The sequence below is a fragment of the Clinocottus analis genome, unplaced genomic scaffold, assembly GCF_023055335.1.
Source record: "Clinocottus analis isolate CAN_PGR_092001 unplaced genomic scaffold, fCliAna1.0.p SCAF_9, whole genome shotgun sequence".
In the NCBI taxonomy this organism is placed as follows: Eukaryota; Metazoa; Chordata; class Actinopteri; order Perciformes; family Cottidae; genus Clinocottus; species Clinocottus analis.
Window position 1 is genome coordinate 6,990,930 of NW_027176251.1, and position 19,311 is coordinate 7,010,240.

Genomic DNA, 19,311 nt, shown 5'->3' on the forward strand with positions numbered 1-19,311 from the left:
CGCGTTGCACGTGCAACATTGCTGAGTACAATGTGTAACAGTTCTATTTACAAAAGACCAAAACAGTTTCTATGGTAAAGATAATAAGCCACTGTACACTCTTAATAAATGCACGTGTGTCAAAATATATTTAGTCCACCAATCTGAATTTATTGAAATGTCTTCACTGTCTCTGTACATTATCTTTTACATTTTGATCATGATCTATTTCAGCTCTGAAGCAGCCAACTTTACAATACATACACCTTACACTTAATTGTTAGATTCTCAGTAATATACACAAATAACACATTTTCAAAGCACAGAATTATTGGGGGAAACAAAGTGATTTCCCTATAAAAGACAAACAAACAAAGTATCCTAAAACAGTGTATTGATTTAATACAGCACACATAATGTGTGTAATGTACTGTAGATAACACTTAAGAGGGTCACAATGTCCTCAATGTCTTTCAGGCAGGCCTCAGCAGTTCACGGATTGCTCCAACAGCAATATATTGTACCACTGAGTGAAACAAGTGAGACCCAAAGCTACATGCATTCTTACAGCACCTCAGTTGCTGCACAATTGTGAACAATAGAATGCTCAATTTGGGGCACTAAATGTCCGTACTCCAGTTATCAGCAGTTTGTAGCAGATAATTGAGAGTCCTTTAAGGTGCATCCAGGACTCGCTTCGATTTAGTCGGAGCATCCGGTCAAACAGCAGCTGTGGCAGTTGTCAGTTTGAGGGCATCTTCCAGGTTGCGTTGCCGGACTCTCGAGTTGGTTATGGTTTCCAAATGTGACTGAGGCACCCATCCACGATGACGATCGGACAGTCTGGTCCCCTCTACCCAATCTGGGAGAAAAAATAGAATCCCCAAAAAATCAAATGAATGCTTATCACTAATAATACCCTGCTGCATATATTACATTGGTGAATCACACTTTCCACAAGGGAATGATGACAAATGTAGTGTGATGATCTTACGGTCACTGCTCTGTTGGTGCACGAGAATGATATCAGCTTTTTCCAACGACAGCTCATCGGGCTGCTGGGAAACAATAGCTCGGATACACTGCATCTGTTTAAAATCTGTAAGGGCAAAAGAGGACAGAAGTTAGACCTACAATCATAAAGAAGCATCGATCAATAACGCCAACCATGTAATGCTCGGATTGTAAAAACTGTTCTTTGGTTAGTGCATTGACTTTATTGAAGTCATGTCATTCCAACCAGGTAATTGAAGACACCTGTGTGGGTATACTCGGTCTTTATCACATTCCATGCAGTGATGGTAAACAAAGTCAGAACATATTAGAAATTCTAAACCTGGAGTACTATAAGTAGTAATACACGGGACTCTCCAACGCACTGGCACTCAGTTATGGTGCACTGAACCCAAAAGATTAATTTTGCTTCTAATAGAAGTTCACTGCATTTTGAATTGTGTACTATGAGCACTATATTTTTCTTTTTTGCCATGTGCTATGTGTGCACAATTTCAAAAGTTGACCCAAAATTGTACCGTGTCACCATTTTTCCGAAAAACTCTTCAATACTTTCAGTGGGCAGTGTTGACATGCCATGTGACCACTTGATAATTTTTAAACTTGAACACCTGTCCTCATTGCACTTTAATGTTTATTATGCGAGGAATGCATCAGGAGGAGTGAATAAGGCAAGGATTTCAACAGCTTAGCATTTTGCAATGTCTAAAACTGATGGCACACTTCACCTTGTGCGGCAGAAAAATCTATTTCAGGATGCGGCCAGGAAACGGCGGATATCCAACGTAGCTTGTCGCTCCTAAAGAAAGAAAAAGAAAAAGGACAAGTTTATTATCTGCAACATTTTCCACCTTGTGACTTCACAAATGGCTCACAGTCCTTCCCTGCTATACAGTCTCTGTCTCTTACTGTGTTTCATTCCGTAGCAGCAGGGTTCTGTTTGTCATGTGCAGCCGGAACAGGTTCTTCTGCAAGGAGTGAAGTTTGACACGGCAGTTCTCGGCACGCAGGTCTGATACAGGACAGTGGTCTATTACTGTAAACCGTCCCCCTCTGGAAGCGGAGGAAGCACAAACAAGAAATGAGATGGCGGAAGGAAAGACTGTGATAAGATTGAAGGGATGATAGAGGTCTGCGGATATGAGGAAAACAGGATGTAGGAAATGGTAAGGGATTATTGAAACATGTTGGTTGACTCACTCTTTTTGTAGTGAAAGTAGCAAGTAGTCATTGAATAGGTGCAAATAAACATTCCTCTCAGTTTCCTTTAGAGAGAAATCCATCAGTTCGGTGACCGGCCCTTCCCGCACCAGCCTCCGAGACTGACTGATCAGTGGAAGAGTCTGTAACAACACAAACACATATTATTTTTTATATATCATAATATGTTACAAATGTGCAAAATCAAATGTCAAATAATTGTCCAATGCAATTAATCAATCATCAATCTGTTTTTAAAATAAAGCTCAGTTATTTTCTTAGCTTTTAATTACTGTTTGAATGAAATTAGTCATATTATGATCATTTCATCACAATGTGAGCCCATTGATTTTGTCCCCAGAAGCCATCGCTTACCCTGCATTCAAAGTCCACCTTGGCACTGAGAAAGACCAGCGACTCAATGCTTTTCATCTGAGTGATGCTGTCGTTACTCTCTTGAATCAGCTGAAGGAGCAATACATGAAATAAAAAGATAAGTTTGTCACCAAGGGGATCTAGATAGCCAAGAGATTTGTCAACTATATTATAATATTGCTATCTGTTCATGTCAAGTGTAAAGAGGATGTTACTGTACCTTCTCCAGAAGTTTTAAAGATTTGATGGCTTGAGTCGCCTCTGTAGTACCAGGAGTGGTTCTCTTCACAATGTTCTGGACAGAAACAACGTGTTAAAGTGTTAAAGTGAGATAGACAAATGTTGTGAACCATCAAGCTTTGCCGTTTCAGAAATTCACACACAAAAACACACACCTGGACCAGCAGTTTAATCCTTGTTATCCTCTGGAAGGGAAGGACGAGAAAGGAACGGAGAGGAAGCCTCTGACAAACAGGACTCCTCTCTAATTTCTCCACAATTCGCCTGAACCCTGCATTCTCATTCCTGAAGGAAAAAGATCAATTGAATCCATAGAAAGATAAAAAGAAACGATAGCTGAACAGAAAAGCTTGACTGAGTGGCTTACATGAGTCTCTGGAAGGTGGCGTCCTGATAGGACTGGTTGGTGAGGTAGGGGACATAAACCATTTTGAACCGCTGACAGTGCCGAGCGATGATATCACACACGGTGAAGTTTATAATGTCAGTTTCCACCCGTTCCTCCAACTTTGATAGAAAACTGAAACAAAAATCAACAATCTCACCTTATTTCTCCAACAGATTTGTGTAATGGTACCTGAATCACTTCATGCATGTTTTATGTGTGTAAATGTGGACGTCTCTGACCTGTGGCTGATGGCACGAACATCAGCAAGCCGCGAAAACAGCCAGTTCCTGTCCTGAGTAGTCAACAGCGCCCCCAGCTGTTTGGACTTTACAAAGTGTTCAACAACAATGTCCAAACTCCGGCAGTAGGAGGCTTCTGAGGTCACCACCTCAAATCTCACCTAGAAAAAATAAGTGAAAGAAAAGATGAACACACTGAGTCAGCTACAACAAGAGCTGCTACACAGTCAAGTATAACAACAAAGCTACTGTGTTGCCAGTTACTTACAAGTGCAGGGCTGTGACTAAGTAAGATTTCACAATGGGTGTAATTTACGGCACCAACAGTTCGAGAGAAACACAACATGCTTACACAATCACAATTTATGGGAGGAGACACTCGTCCGCCAATAAAAGGTGGATCAATAGCCGGGTTATTCTGGGATGTGGCAACACTGAATTTTTCATACGATTTTATTGGTTTGGTATGCGAGTTCAAAACTGTGAAAAGCTGATTCATGAGAGTTGTGTGTCTTTTCACAGAAGTCCGCCTGGTCATTCTGGTGTAAGTGGTAAATACGCATAAATTGAATCTCTAAAACTAGGGCAGATTGAGAGGAAAACTAATTTTAAAGTCATCAGATCAGTGAAAGATGAATTTATTGTTTCAGAGATTCACTTGCCAAAGTTGAATTTCGGGTAACCAGAATGTTTTGGAGGGTCATTTCACATCAGCAGCTTCTCTAATGTTTCATTCATTTTCCCAACTGTTGAGGTGAGAATGTTGTGCAACTTTGCCGAAAATGAAACAGAAATCATGTCACTGATTCTTGCACTGCTGCTTAATATTTACTGTTGCATGTGTATTAGCTGCTCTAATAATAAATCCCAACCTAATCAAGATCAAAGTCATTCACTGAAGCTGGACGAGAAAGTAAATTGAAGTGAGAGCTAAGCATTGTGTATTTTATTTCTCGGATTATTCTCCTGAATGTCCCTGAAGTGTCAATGCGTGCTCCTAAGAAATGCAAATGCATGATTTAGTTGGAAATCATTGACTGAAGTTTCTATCTTCATCCTCCTATCTGTATGAAAAATGTCTTCCATCAAACGGTGACGAGACTCTCATTAGTACAATAAGCCAGCGAGTTACCTCCTGTAGCCGCCTCTCGTCCTCTGTGAGCTCCTCCAGCTCCGTGCTGTTCCGGACCCCCGGCAGCTCCCGCCACAGCGTGGACGACTGTGTGAAGGAGATGGAGAGACGTGGGGAAGAAGGCCTGCCTTCACTCTTGGGGGGCTCAGGGAGAGGCAAGCTTTTGATACTGGTGATGGAGCCCGTGTGGGACAAGGAGTGAGGGTGTGGGAACTCAGGGAGGGGAGGAAGCGGTCTGCATGCAGGAGGGGGTGAGGGAGCAGGAGACGGGGCAGGGTCCTCGTTCACAGAGATGCCATCGGAGCGAGCCTGACGCAGGATCTCAAAGTCCTGGGCGGCCTCGCTGTACTGCTGGTAGAGCTGGGCGGCATCTAAAAAAAAAGACAAATTGAGACAAGGAAAGACAGCAGAGGAGAGATGATTGAACCAGACAGGCAGCAAAGGAAAGAGTGGAGAGACAGAAAAACAGGACCAGTGTGAGCCGAGAGGAGCTGTTTGCATTTGACATTCCTTTTACACGTACTTGTCGGAATGCAAAGTTGCAGCAGCAGCTGTTTTTGTCTCAAGTTAGGAGATATGAATACTTGCAGAAACCTGTCTCTGGCTTGCACAGACATGTAATACATATACAAACACACACGCACACACACGCCAAAAGTGAACTTCCTTCTCATTGGTTTGTTTCATTTCAAGTCTGAGGAAATATTTTCAGAGTAACAGATAACCAAGAGCATGTATTAACTCGGAGATGAATCACACACACTGAAGGGAAATGCTCAACTGCGTCATGCTTTTCCCGACCACAGCCTGATTTTATCAGAGGACACGCAACTGTGTTGCACAAATGGGCTTTTCTGATAAACCATGTTTAGGTTTACTATAAATCAAATGTCTCAATGTTCAGAAAAAAAGAGAAACAAGTCAAATAGAATATAAATGATTTTTTAAATATACTTTTTGGGTCAAAATAGGCATTATTAAAGTCATCACGTTCGACATGTGGATAAAGAGTTTCAGCTGCATGACCTGAATTAAAACACAAATAAAAGGAGGAAAAGGTACTCACTGAAAAACCTTGAATTCCTTTTGCGTCTGTCAATTGTGTCCAAAACATTCCTACAGTGCCAAGAAAGAGTCACAAGAACAACAATGTATTTATTAACCTGGTTGGGAGACAGTTGACTAAACTGTATAAACTGCACTTTAGCGTGCAACATGTGTATTGAATCAACAGAAATAGTGTTGTGCTAAGTGATTCAAAATATCTGACAGAAAAACGTTTTACTTCCAAATACTAAATAGAGTTTACAACAGTCTGTCACATAAAACTGAACTCCAAACAATTAATCTGACACTTCTTGACCAACACTGCCTTTTAACGTGCATGTGATTTGTTTCACTCACCTCAGCTCTACTTCTCCCCAGCTTTTGCTTTTATCATCCTCATCGTCATCTGAAATAAAAAAGTATCCATTCGTGGAAACATTATACAACAGCATACTTGCTCTGTATTTAAATGAAGTGGCTATGAACTCCAGTGGCAGATTAGACGAATGAGAGAAAACACAAACAAATAAATAGGTAATGAATAATTGTTAGTTAGTTAGTAACCCTGCTCCAACAAGCATTACAGAAAAGATTAATCGGTTTCCAAAAAGTGTGCTTCTCTTGTTATGTCTCAAAGCAGAATCATCTGGAGTCTTTCAGCGCATGCTTCTTGCTTTCTCTGACTTTCCCCAACTCCACCTCTCTCCACCCACTACCTGAGCTCCACAACACTGTGACGCAGTTTGATGTAATGTGATCAGATTAGCAGACTGATGATGTCTATTAGATGTCATCCTTCGAATTTGGGTTCTGTGATTAATTTGACGAAAATCATGAACTCCCAAGAAATGAGTAGAAGATTCCCTCTGATTAAAGTTGTCTGTCGGAAAGAAAACATGAAATGTTGCCTTCATCTAAAAAGGTTATTTCCTCTAAAAGGCAGTTTTTATTTTATTTTTTATCCTGCTTGATTAGAAACTAGACAGAAGCAGTCTATGCCTCCCTCCTCCATCTTCTTTTTTTACCTGTTGTGGAGAATATTCTGGTTCTGCGATCCCTTCCAACACTTCCTTCTTCTTCTACAAGCTCTCCATTCCTTCTTTCAGTGGTTTTACGGATCCCCCTTCTTCGTAATCGAGCCTCAGGACCCAAATCTCGGAAGCTGCAGCTGCTCGTCAGAGTCCCCCCTGCTACTTTCTTTTCTGCAAACACCTGTCCCTCTCTGGCGTCTACCTCGTGTCCCTCTCCCAGCTCCTCCACTGTACCCTTCTCCTCAGGCTCCTCTCCCTGCCTTTCCTCTTCACTCTCATCATTTTTGTCTTTTAGCTCCTGGCCACCCTCTCCCTCTCTGGAGGGACCGAGGTCAGACTCAGTTTCATAATTCAGAATGGGGCAGCTGTTCGGCTTGTACAGCGTGTTGCTCACAGATAAATACATCTCTACCTCCTTCTCCTTTTTTACTTCTTTTTCCATTTCTGATGATTTAACCTCTTCACCTTCGTCCCTATGTTTTTCCTCTACAGCTGCCTCCTTTAACAGACCAGACGGCTCAGGCTCTGTGTCCAAAATGTGATCCTCCTTCCCTCCTGTGTCTAACAGTGCGTCGGCATGAGTGTATGTAGGTGTGTCACCACCATGCATAGCTGTGAACTGGTCAGCATGCATGTCATTCTGGCTCTGCCCCATACCTCTCAGTCCCTCCACCTCCAACGGTTCTTCCTCCTCCAGCTCAGAGTGCGTTTTGTGCATTGTCAACTTAACAACAGGCACCTCGCCAGTCAGTTGCGCATCCTCCTCCTGTTTGTCATCCTCGATCTCTGTCTTGCACTGGTCGACCTCTTGGTTTCTTCTGCCCTCTGCATTTGGTTCATCCACAGCATTTTCCTCTGAACGTCCCAAAATCTCCCGCACTACATCTTTGGCCCATTTGAGGTGGGGGGCTTGGGAATGCCGTTTGGGCTCTTCGGACATGCTCCACGCCCCGCTCATTCGAATCCGAATGGCCTCCACCTCCTCTGGACTCATTGCTCCGGTGTTAATTGCTTCCATGATGGGTTGAATTTGTTCCAAATTCACCTGAGAACAAACGTCCTCATAAGGATTCCTCAGGACTGGCGTAGCCTGCTCCCTCTCTCCATCTCTATTTTTCTCTCTCCACTGTGTGAGAACTTGTTCAGTCTGCGAGTCTCTTTTAATCGTCCCTATTTCGGCATGTGGGTTCTCAACTTTGCTCCTCATGCCTACTGACGGCGCTCTGTGTCTGACATCCTCTTCAGCTGATTCTCCTGCGGCTGGCCTTTCCTCCGTGTCACACTCACTCTTGCTCTCTGTGTCCTGGATGTTGACGATCGGGTGTTCATAATTCCGACTCGGATCACGATGAGGTTGCTGTGGGGCCTCATCGCTGCAATGATCACTACTTTCCGTGTTTGAGTTGTCTCTTCCCACACCTCCCATTGAATCACCTTGTGACAGTGACGTTTGCCCAATCACACAGAAGACATACTTCGGCTGCTTCTCCCTGTCCTCCTCATTAACCGCCTGCTCCTTTCCCCTCTCCTCGTCTCCCTCGCACCTCTTGGCGGCGACAGGTTCCAAGAATTCTGGACAGTCCTCAAACTCCTCCTCGTCGTCTCCACCGCTGGATAGGGTAACAAAAGCTTCCTCTCCCGACAGCATTGTTTCTCTCTCTTGCCTCCCCCCTGTCTCACATCCTCCTTTGTTCTCAGAGCAGCCCAAATAACTGTTTTCACCCTTTTCCTCTTCGTCACTGTCCTCTGTATCATCCGTCATACTCTCTCCCTCTGCGTCCCTCAGCCAATTTCCCTCTATCCATTCATCACTGTCAGACAGATGTTCTCTCCCTCCCTTATCTACTTCTCTCCACACTTCATCCACCTCCTCTCCATCTACACTTACACCCTTTGTCTCCTTCTCAATGTCTCCCCTGTGCTCATTTCTTCCTTCTTGTCTTGTCCTGTAACTGCTTTGGTCCAAGTACTTCTCATCTGGTTCCTCTTTTACTCGCCGCCCCTCTCTTTCCCACTCAGCCTGTGACTCCATACTCCTCTCTTGTTCGCTCCTCCTCTCATTCCCCCTTGCGTGTCTCTCTCTGTTGACAAACCCGTCTTTACTATTCTTGCCCCTCTGTGGCTCTAACCACATCCTTCTCTGCTCCGTCATCTCACCCCTCTCTCTCTCTTGCCTCTCACTTCTTTTCGTCTCCCTTTGACTTTGAGCAGCTTTATTTCTCTGTTCTTCAACTTCTCTGTCACTTTCAGCAGTGCTTTCTCTCTCCGATACTCTCTCTTCATGACTATCTCTGCCTCTTCGAGAGCTCATCTCTCCGTCCATGTCGCTACTCCACTCTCCGCTGCTCTGGACTCGTGGCGGCGCCCTCGGAGCTGTCTCATTTTGTGATAGGCTGCCCTCTGTCTTATCGTCCCACCTTAGATCAACTGCTCTTTCCTTCTCTTTCCTACCTGTCCTCTGCTCATACTGTCTGTATCTGTCTTCTTCTCTCCTGTGATATTTCGAATCTGTCACATTTTCCTTCAATCTGTCTCCCTCTCTTACAGCTTGCCGATCCACATCCCTGTATCTCACCCCATCTTTCTCCCCTCCCTTCCTCCTGGAGACATCCACTTCTCTGTCCCCATCTCTATATCTCGGCCTGTCCCCTTCCCTGTATAATTGTCCACCTGGATCTTTCTCCCTCAGTGTTTTGCCCGTATCGTCCCCCTCACTTCTGCTGTGTTGATATGTCAACTCCTGCCTCTCTTTATATCTCCCTCTTTCCCTCTTCCGCTCTCTCTCGTCACTGTCTCCTTCACTCCGGGTGTCCCTCCTTCCTACTCTACTTTGAGTCATTTCTTTGTCTTTCTGGTCGGGGTAAATGTCTCTTGGATTGCGAGGCGAAGGCACCCGGGCCTCCCTCTGTCCTATGTTTGGCCTTGACTTCTCTCTCTTTCTCCCTGCATCCCTCTCTCTTCTGTCCCTTGAATCACCCCTTTCTCTCATCCTGTCTTGTAAAACAACATCAGACTCGAGATATCTTTTTCCCTTTCGTGACTTCTCATCTTCTACAGTGTTTTTTCCCTCTTCCTTTCCCCAACTTCTCATATCATCTCTTTCCCTCTCTCTGTACCTCTCTCTCTGATGTGCCCTCTCTCTTTCTCTTTCCCAGTCATCTAGCTCTACTCTTTTCAGTCCATCTCTCTGCCTTCTATCTCTCCTCTCCTCATCCTCCTTGGCGGTGGATGACTTTTCCTTACCACGATCTGCGCTGCGTTTTCTTGTCCTTGGAAATGTGCCACCTTTCTTCGTCGCCCTTTCTACCTCTCTCACAGTCTCCTTCTCTAGATGTGACAGCCCGTTCCTGCTTCTGTCATCTCTCTGCCTCCTTTCTCTCTCCCTCCACTCTCTTTCTCCCTCTCTTGGTCGGGCTGCAGGCGCTCGGTCTCTTTCATAATATCGATCACGTGGGTCCATATCTTTGTTTCTGGCTTTTTCCCTCTTTTTCTCTGTTTCTCTCTCGCTCCTCCGGTCTTCCTCTCGCTTACTGTCTCTCTCTCGCTCCGACTGGGCAGTCATTGCTGGCCTGGGACTTGGATCCCGTGAGGTTTTTCCACCTGGCTGAAGCTTGCTGTTTGATATGTTTATATTAGATAAAGTGTCAAAGAGGCTCCAGCTGGGCCTTTTGGTCCCCATTGTATCATAATTTGGAGAACCTAAAAGAAAGCAATGGTCCACATGATCAATTTAGAAATCCAGCATTAAGAGTCAAACTATTTTTGGGGACAAAACACTGAAATGCAGGTCAAATTAAGCCATATGGAGCGGTCTGCAACCTTTTACATATTAAGTTAATGTCACAGAGTTGAGAGTGAATACTCACAAACTAATTTCCTCTGACGTTCCTACTACCTGATAGCTGCAACAATGCTGCGTCTTCAGTCTGTTATTGACTTATTTTGTCAAATGCACTACATTGCAGCCTTTACACTTTAGAGCCAAAGGCTATGTGATATTCAAAGCCAGTGGTTGGATAATAACTTTACAGTAGCAGAGCATGCCAGAGAAAAAGTGACACCCTCTTACAGTTTTCTAAGAATGCAGCACAGACTTGCAAAAAGTACAGAGAAGTCTTTGAGAAAGTGAGGGCCTGTGACACATAGGCACGACATGTAACATGTAAACCATAACTACGCTGCATTTAAATCTTCACAAACTAGAAGCAATTTACAGAACAAGTGTTCATCTAAGTCTATGAAAAAAGAAATAGTGAAACAACTCACCTGAATGTTGTATCCTGGGGATATCTGTGTCTACCCGTGGGGTCCAGCACAGCTCAAAAGCATGGGATTGCACAACACACAATGATTAATTCCCTGTTTTCACAATGTCTAGCTGACATAGCAAAAGTCCTCCATTTTCAAATCAATCAAAACTCTCAATGCTTCAGCTCTTGTGACAAAAGTAATGTTTACGCCTGAGCTCTCCTTGTTTTTCCTCGCTTGCTGCCTCTCTCTCTGTCTCGCCCCACCTCCCCTCCTTTCTCAAATTCCCAAACAAGTTTCAACAGATTGACACTTATCTTTCCCCTCCTCCTTCTCTCTGTCTTGTCCTCCCTGTGGCTGTTGCTGTTAAGGCAGATCTCTAATAAATCAAGAAAAAGTCTGTTGACCCTGTGCACTACTTAAGTCCCCTCTAAAGCCAATGTGGTCGACTGTGTGGGCCCCCCCTGGCAAAATAAAGCACACAACTCTCTCCGCTCTCCTCTCTTCTGCCTCATTCCTTTCTCCCGAAACACAGGAAGTACACCTCCTTGGTGTCTTTGTCTTAGAGCAGTGATTGGTTGATATGGAGTCGCTGGGTGTGTCTGCACAACACACACAGCCAGGTAAGGGAAGGTTTGAGGTAACACAAGGGAGAGTGGGGGAGGGGAGACAGAAAGTGAGAATTAAGGGCACACACACAGTTTGGTGGAAAGCTCACTGAGGCCTAAAAAAACTCCCCTACATTCCCATGAGAAGTAATAAGGAGGAGGAAGAAAGGAATATCCAAACTGTTTAAGATGATTGAAAAAGGAAGAAGCAATCACAGAGGAGGACACAAAGGGAGGGGCATTTTACAAGTGTGATCTGTGAATGATTTATTTTGATGACTGCTTAACCACCTTGATTGAGTGCTGATGCGATCTAAACCTTTGGAACGCCACCACTCTGTCATCCACATTACCAAATACAGACAATGTTACTGCTTCTTTGTTTTGTTGCACTCCTCACATTTTACTTCACTTTACTTTCACTCACTTAATTATACATTTCCCGACTCTCTTATTCAGATTACACTCAAATGAATTTAAAATCTCAAGTTGCAAGCGTATTAGGTACCGTTTACTAAAACTATATCATGTCAAATAAAACACTCCCGCACAATTATTCAGGTCATTAAATTACATGGTAATTTGCAGACTTTGTGGTTTGTGGTGTTGTTGAATTGTATTGCAATGTATACGTCCATTTGTATCAATGAGGGCATTAGTTTGAGCTCGGTCTACCAAATGGACGGGCAATAGTTAAACATTTTTGAAAAAACATATTGTACATATATTATCTACATCTGCGTTCCCTGCTCAGGAATGAAGCGGCTAAAGCCTTCTGAAAATTTAAACATTTGTTGCTTATTTTATCTATGTGCTTTAACAAGGGACTTGCAAACATAATGTGGTTTTTTATTTGTAAATACCAATATGCCAATATACCAATGATGGCTGCTGAGCGGTAAAAACAAATGAACAAACTAATCACCCTTCAATGGATTTCTTTTCAACTGTTTCCTCTTGAGCAGACTGTTAAAAGCATTAAGCAAACACACAGGCTACTGACGAACGTTAATCATCTTTAATCTTATCATTTTAAATACTTATTTTAATGTATTCAAGCTGGGTAATGATAAGAAGAATGTCCCATTGTTTCAGAGAAATCAATCTGATCAGATGCTTAACAGGTGATTTAGAATGATGAGGCACAAATAAATGTATAGAAAATGAGCTTTGGTCATCATGTGCTGTGGCTGCAATTGAAACAGTGAACTGTATATACTTTTATTACTTTGTTCGCATACCCTAAAATGTAATTCAGATTCAAAATATGCTACCTACATGGTTATATGAGAATATTAATATAACAATAGACCTTTCCTTTGATATTGAAAACAGAAGTATACTTGTACTCTAGTACAAGTATTAACTTCCTAAATATTTGATTAAAATGCTGTTTCAGTGACAGCAGATGCCATCATAGCCAGGTAATTTGTTATACAAAAATAAAACGAATGCAATGTTACATAACAAACCAGCAATAAATCACACAATGATTGTGATTGTTTTGCTTTTGTTAAGAAGTCTTTTGAGAGGTTTTGAATCAACTTTATGATCATTTTGGAGGCTAGTTTAGTGTTGTCTAGTTGACATTTAGAGAAAAGGGAAATTAAATCACAACTGTATAAAGTCATGGATCACAAAATTATGTACTTTATTTATTTTGGTCCTTAAAGGAAGTGAAGATAAAAGAGTAATAAATTGGCCAAGATGCAATAAATGAATAAATATAATTAATTAAATCAAAGAAATCAAAATCAAACAACAATGTTGTAAAAAAAGAAAACACAAACTTGTAATAATAATAATAATAATAATAATAATAATAATAATAACACTTCAAGGGACCAAAAGCCAACCTTTCTTTTTGAAGACATGTTGGTTAGTCTCATAATCGGCGGTGCTGATAAATTCTATTGCATTATATCATGACAAAGAACTAAGTGATAGTTTTTGGAGTTCTTCACTCAGTTATGAATCTAATGTGAGTTCAGAAATGCGTTTTTTTTTTTTAATAATCTCACTTAATAAAATATTGTACTTGATCTGGAGAGGCATATCATTCACTCATTAAATAACGTGTAGTGGTTTCGTGTGCAGCGTTGAAAGAAGCACACAGAGGAAACTGCAGACATCTTCTTCTTTGGTGTTTATTGGCGGCTGGCAAACAACGAATTTGCATTACCGCCACCAACTGGTCTGGAGGGTGGACCGAGACGTCTCGTACATCGTTAAATACAAAATTAATGTAATTAAAACACGAGCTCTCATGTTCTCAATAGTACACGTCAGTGTAAGATACCGATATAGTGTTTATAACTTTCACTTTCATCATGTTTTTCTACTATTTAATATGTGTGCAATTTATTTCAGAGTGTTCAAATCTAAGTCTTGCTGTAACTAATTCATATTTCCTGTTCCTTCCCTGCACTTCCATCGGTCCATGAGTGTGTTTTTGTCTGTGTGTGTGTGTGTGTGTGTGTGTGTGTGTGTGTGTGTGTGTGTGCGTGCGTGCGTGCGTGTATGTGTGTGTGCGCGTGGTGGGGTGGGAGGGGGGAGGCTGTAGCTCATTGGTCGCGCTTCATGTGGAGGGTCACGTGCCCGCGTGTGTTTAGTTTCACTTCCGCACTCCGTCTCTGCCTGTAGCTCGTTAGCCTCTTGGATGCCACTTCACAAAATTTGAGGAAAAGTGTTTTTTTTTAAACACGGACAGGAAAAGCGTGCAGCTAACGACGTTCATTTAAAAACCCCAAGTACACGACGGCGTACTTTTGTGTATTTGCGTAACAAAAATGCTTTATTAAGTGAACCAGGAAGCGACGTTAGCGCGACGAAGCTCAGTACACAACGGGCTACACGTTAAAACATCTGTTAAACTGTGACTAACAAAGACGCTCCCCGTACTTATTTACTGTAGAAGAAGTCATGAAGGTAGGTGCACAATGCAGCCTAAAGTTAAACTCTCTCCCCAGAGGGGTATTTGTAGCTGACTGCTTCTTTTAGAAAAGTTATTTCCTCATGCTCAGATGAACAGACATTTCGCATGCACTCACTTTAATATATGTGATGTCACTACTTCCGATTATATTATTGTTGATGTATTGATATAATAATGTACTGTAGCCTACGCTTTAAATAGTTTTCCTCTAAGAAATGTACAGCTGGTTTCTTCCTAGTTGTGTTGGATCTGATGAATGAGCATGCGTCCCACCATGTGCGTTATAATTATTGCATATAGGAGTGGGATACAATCAGCTCTTGTTTTATGTAATACATGCACGACATAATCAAACAGGTTGTTCGTTTTTCAGTGAATTAAACACCTGACAAATAAAGGTAATTTTTCACATTGAGTCAAGAATCATAGAAATCGAATATTTCCATCAATTCCTGCTCTTTGAGATGTCAACAGGATTATTGCTCCTGATTTTTTTCATTTCAGATTTAGCATTCATAATTGTGTTAAGTTAAGTTATTCAGTTTAATAACATATTTGACAAATAAAAGCAGAACTTTTAATTTAAAAATGATATCAAAATAGTTGCCTGTCAATTGACTGAGTAATTGACTTCTCCTTTCAACTCTAAAAGTATATTTTTCTGTTGTTTAAACTCCATTGAACAAATCTGATGGTAACATTCAACATCATCTCTCTTTATATATTTACATTTTGTCCAACCTTCATTTCTAATGAGTTATAAGTAAAATGTTTGAGAATTTAATTGAATGTAATATGTTTTTTTAAATTTAAAAAAAAAACTTTTGTGCCAACTTTTGTGCCAGGTGGTCAACAGTCACAGTGGAGGGTCCTTCCTGGTGTGGACCCTGGTGGTTCAGCTGGTTCTGTGTGGGAGTGGGGTCTACACCGCTAACAGCACCAAAAGCTGTATATTGTTAAACGAGTCGGAATCAGAACGCAAAGTCCTCAATCAACTCGAACCACTTGTCCATAAGAAGTAAGAAGTGTCTCGGTTGTTTACCTGCATATTTGTCATTATCAAAATGACGTCAGATTGTTTTTGGATTACTTGTTATACTCTCTGTCCAAAATCTGCTCTAATTAAATACACAAACAACTGTGTCGGAAGCCTTTTGCCTGATTGTTCTTTATCATGCAGTGTCTCACATTTGATTAATCATTTACTGGGATTTGTTCTCATGTTGGCAGCTTCACAGCAGAGACCACGATCGGATCTGATAGTTACACATATGTGTTCCAGCTGTGTGGGGATGCAGGAGGTGTTCCCGGAGCCGGGGTTATTCAGTACGAAAGCAAGAAAACAGAAACTCAACCAATAGTGATTGGCAGGTTTAATGCAACCGAGGCCATTAAAGGAAGTAAGTTTCTGCAGAATAAAAGACACATGCCCAAATTTACTCTTTGTGTTTGAATGTTAACCATCGATTGGAATCTTAGGTTGGAGCATTGCATTGTGTCTTGTGACAAACTATGAGCTTAATGAGCCCAAAAATGCTGTAGAATTGTTAACTGTCTTGAATTTGATCTGAACAAGAGAGTAAAACATTTTATGAAGTGCTTTAGATCAGTATTGTGTCTGCATTGTCTATTTTGACACGTAACTGTTCTTCCAGGTGACTGGGTGATGTTGATCTACAAAAATGGCGACAGATATGATGGCCACTGTTCAAAGGAAATGAGGAGAGCCATGATCATGATCTCTTGCAACAAGAAAGTGGATGTGGTAAAAGAAACATGGATTTGGGGGAAATAAATGCTAACTTGCTCATGGCTTTATTGTCAAATACTCTGAGAAACTTTTCAGTTTAACTTTGAAGCAGGAAGGGGCCGAGACTTTTAACCTGGTGTGGAGGTGTGGTTTACCTCTTTGCTGGATATGATGATTGCTTGATCACAAAAAGCAAAATGATATTTTTTTTCTTTGTAATTATGGGCATAGAATGAACAAATAAATAATTTTGCCTAATCATAGTTTACATTCAGACATGGCGTTATTATAAATACTATTTTATACAATAACATATTTTATTGAAGTATATGTTGATTAAAGTGTAAACAATAGGCCTACTTTAATAGTAGCCTATAACGTTTTTTAAAACACTAATGTCTAATGTGTAGTAGCCTATTTACTAACTTATAGTTATATGTAGTTGCTTACATTTATCTACCATGCTGGTAACTTTAAAACTTCATCTTTTTTATGTTAGCGTGGTAAAATGGCTCAGCTTTCATCAGATTCTGTGATGTCTGGTTAGTTTATGTAAGCACCAGCGTTGGTTATCCCGGTTTAATCTAACATGTAGCTTTCAATTTACTTTGTGAATGACATTTATATTTACCGGGATCTTGTTGTGTCTGTTTAGGGATATAGTAATAATTCTAAAAATCTTATTAGAATTTCCAGGGAGCTTCATGACTACGGCCTCGCAGGGTTCAAACCAAAAATGGCAACATGTTAAAACATTTTCTTTCTTGGGGCAGGTTGTTTCAGGTACCAGATGACATATGATTCAGGAAGGCATCTTTGAGAAACGTATCCACAAACTCAATTTGTGTCGATTAAAATTAGTATTGGAGTCATCTTTTTTTTGAGGGAGCGCTGCTGCAGTTTATTGAAATAAATGTGTTTATAAAAGTCTCTGTGTTTTTCACACAGTGCAATGCCGGTCTCAACATAACCTGATGTTTCTCCTGTGTGACATGTCATCCTGTTGTCTCCTTTTCTTAGTGCGTGTTGCCTTGTATTTACCGTTGTTTCTCACCTTTGTCTCACTCCCAGGGCCAGATGAAGGTGATGCGTGAGGAACGGCAGAGGGTGCAGGACTGTTTCTACCTGTTTGAGCTGGATTCCAGTGCTATGTGTGAAGTTATTGAGTCCCAGATCAGTGCTGGCTCCATAATACTCATCATGTGCGTAAATACAGTCTGTCATGACACAAACGCCCTTAACATTAAAACACACATACATGATTAGTGATGAAAGACCTTGTCTTCTTCCAGTGGTTTCTGTCTTCTGGCTGTTTATCTCATTGGAGGTTTCCTCTATCAACGACTGATCGTTGGAGCCAAAGGGATGGAACAATTCCCAAATTATGCTTTTTGGGTGGAAGTTGGCAATATGTCAGCGGTAAGCCTGCATTTAATACATACCGTCATTAAAACATGTCATATGGCTTTTGTTTTTATCATTCATAACATACTCAACCCCCCCTCCCTCCCTCCCTCTTACAGGATGGATGTGACTTTGTGTGTCGGTCACAAAATCGGGAGGATGGCCGTGCTTACAGGGGAGTGGCCACAGAACCTTTAGAAGAAGAGCCAGAGGAGAGAGATGACCACTTACTACCTATGTGACCTCAATACGTCAGAAATTGGACAGAAATGTTCACTGTGTGATACAGTTTACTCTTTCACAAGCGTCAGGTTGCTGTTAGACACAAGTCTTGTGTTTCCTGTGCTAGTTTAGGTTAGGACCTGTCGACACTTTGCGTGTATTCCAGACTTGTGCCTAGAGCAACGACTGTGTGATCTGGTTGTCTCTTGCGGGCGTGTAACTCACAGGGCTGACAGACTGGTCTCATCTTTCTACCCAACGTATTTCATTCAGCTGTTTGATGTCAAACAAATGAGAGATTTATCCAATATTACAAAGTGACAAAGAATGACTTTTCTTTCATGTAAATCTGGCACTAAAGACAGAAGTTAGGAAGTTGGATTTCTACCTGATTTAAACATAATGGCACATTGCTCATCTTTTTTCCTGCTTAGTTCGTGGTTGATGATGGCTTGAAGTTGTTACAGAAATCTGTTTTTCATGGTCCTGGTTGTACACTGACAGTTGCAAGTTACGAAACACAAGTGCTTTTCCTTGTGTAATTTGGCTTTAATCAGTTTTGTGTGTATTAAAAGTGAAATATGTAATATGAGAATGTAACTGTATAATTATTAGTTTTGTATGCTTACAGCCTTGCTACTCAAATATGAATAGCAATTGGATTTCTGACAAGGCATTTTCCTTTCTCACACTTCATGGGGAAGAAAAATAATGCTTCCTGAATGAAATCTGATCTTGACAGTTATATATTACATGTTTATCTGAAAGGTCAAGAATGCTGTAAAATGAATGTGCTGAACTTAAAAATGTGGTGTCCAAAACAAAGCATCCAACTAAAATTCACAGTATTATGCTATTCAAAATTCATGATATATAAGGTATGTACTTGTATTTCCATAGAATAAATTAACATTCACAGAAAAAGCCAAATATTCATGATCACACAACTATTTAACAATGCATATTATAGTCAGTAAATCTGGTTTGGATGCCTACATTATACAACAGACCCGATAACTGACCACACCAACGTTATATGAGAAGATAAAGATTCAGACCACTTCATGCCTAATGCTTTGCTTCTTTAGGAGGATAGAGCTGCAATGAAATAACTTCATTTTCTATACACCTATATCAATATAGTTTGCTTGTAATAATGTTACAGCTCTTAAGGATATGAATAATGATGGTAGTAATATTTTTAGACATTTTAATTGATTAATACTAAGGAACACAGCAGGATCTTCTTTCAGTTAGGGCTCTAGTTTCTATATTATTGTCAGTGTGAGCACTTGTGTTTTTTTCCCATTTTTTTACTTTTTTGTTTATTAAGTTGGCATTTATTTGCTAGGTCAGGGAATGATCCTCTAGATTAATATACAGTAACAACTTGTTTGTTTCAGAAGGATTTCAAGCTACCAATGTCTTTGTTTCTTTTCAGATTCCATAAACAAATAAAGTAGTTTATGTATATCCATTGTAGTGGTGAAATTAGTAGA

The 19,311-nt window shown here is 41.0% G+C and overlaps 2 protein-coding genes across 3 annotated transcripts; one reads left to right on the top strand and one right to left on the bottom strand.

Annotated features, from left to right (window-relative positions):
* Positions 1-139: 139 nt before the first annotated feature.
* Positions 140-11,059, bottom strand: arhgef5 (Rho guanine nucleotide exchange factor (GEF) 5). 2 transcript variants are annotated; one of them, XM_068570419.1, is made up of 15 exons: positions 10,912-11,059; positions 7,303-10,344; positions 5,972-6,020; positions 5,634-5,683; positions 4,568-4,938; positions 3,436-3,596; positions 3,176-3,328; positions 2,964-3,093; positions 2,789-2,863; positions 2,569-2,658; positions 2,194-2,336; positions 1,903-2,046; positions 1,722-1,792; positions 974-1,078; positions 140-841 (listed from the first exon to the last, which is right to left on the bottom strand). In XM_068570419.1, the coding sequence occupies exons 2-15, from the start codon at positions 10,322-10,324 to the stop codon at positions 699-701; spliced, it is 4,707 nt and encodes a 1,568-aa protein (XP_068426520.1). In that variant the 5' UTR covers positions 10,325-10,344; positions 10,912-11,059; the 3' UTR covers positions 140-698. The 2 variants fall into 2 exon arrangements, with proteins under 2 accessions (XP_068426520.1, XP_068426519.1); XM_068570418.1 differs by having other exon boundaries at positions 6,640-10,344.
* A 3,077-nt stretch (positions 11,060-14,136) lies between these two features.
* On the top strand, positions 14,137-18,407 carry m6pr (mannose-6-phosphate receptor (cation dependent)). The gene is made up of 7 exons (XM_068568926.1): positions 14,137-14,429; positions 15,282-15,454; positions 15,667-15,836; positions 16,092-16,201; positions 17,258-17,388; positions 17,479-17,605; positions 17,710-18,407. The coding sequence occupies exons 1-7, from the start codon at positions 14,424-14,426 to the stop codon at positions 17,830-17,832; spliced, it is 840 nt and encodes a 279-aa protein (XP_068425027.1). The 5' UTR covers positions 14,137-14,423; the 3' UTR covers positions 17,833-18,407.
* Positions 18,408-19,311: the final 904 nt, after the last annotated feature.

What these genes read in the sequence shown, in the direction of transcription:
- arhgef5 (XM_068570418.1), bottom strand. Translation starts at nt 10,324, where the DNA reads ATGGGGACCAAAAGGCCCAGCTGGAGCCTCTTTGACACTTTATCTAAT. An exon ending in CAGAATATTCTCCACAACAG is followed by an intron (nt 6,021 to 6,639) that starts GTAAAAAAAGAA and finishes TTTTTATTTCAG; the next exon opens with ATGACGATGAGGATGATAAA. An exon ending in TGGGGAGAAGTAGAGCTGAG is followed by an intron (nt 5,684 to 5,971) that starts GTGAGTGAAACA and finishes TTGGCACTGTAG; the next exon opens with GAATGTTTTGGACACAATTG.
- m6pr (XM_068568926.1), top strand. An exon ending in GAACCACTTGTCCATAAGAA is followed by an intron (nt 15,455 to 15,666) that starts GTAAGAAGTGTC and finishes TCATGTTGGCAG; the next exon opens with CTTCACAGCAGAGACCACGA. An exon ending in GGCTCCATAATACTCATCAT is followed by an intron (nt 17,389 to 17,478) that starts GTGCGTAAATAC and finishes GTCTTCTTCCAG; the next exon opens with TGGTTTCTGTCTTCTGGCTG.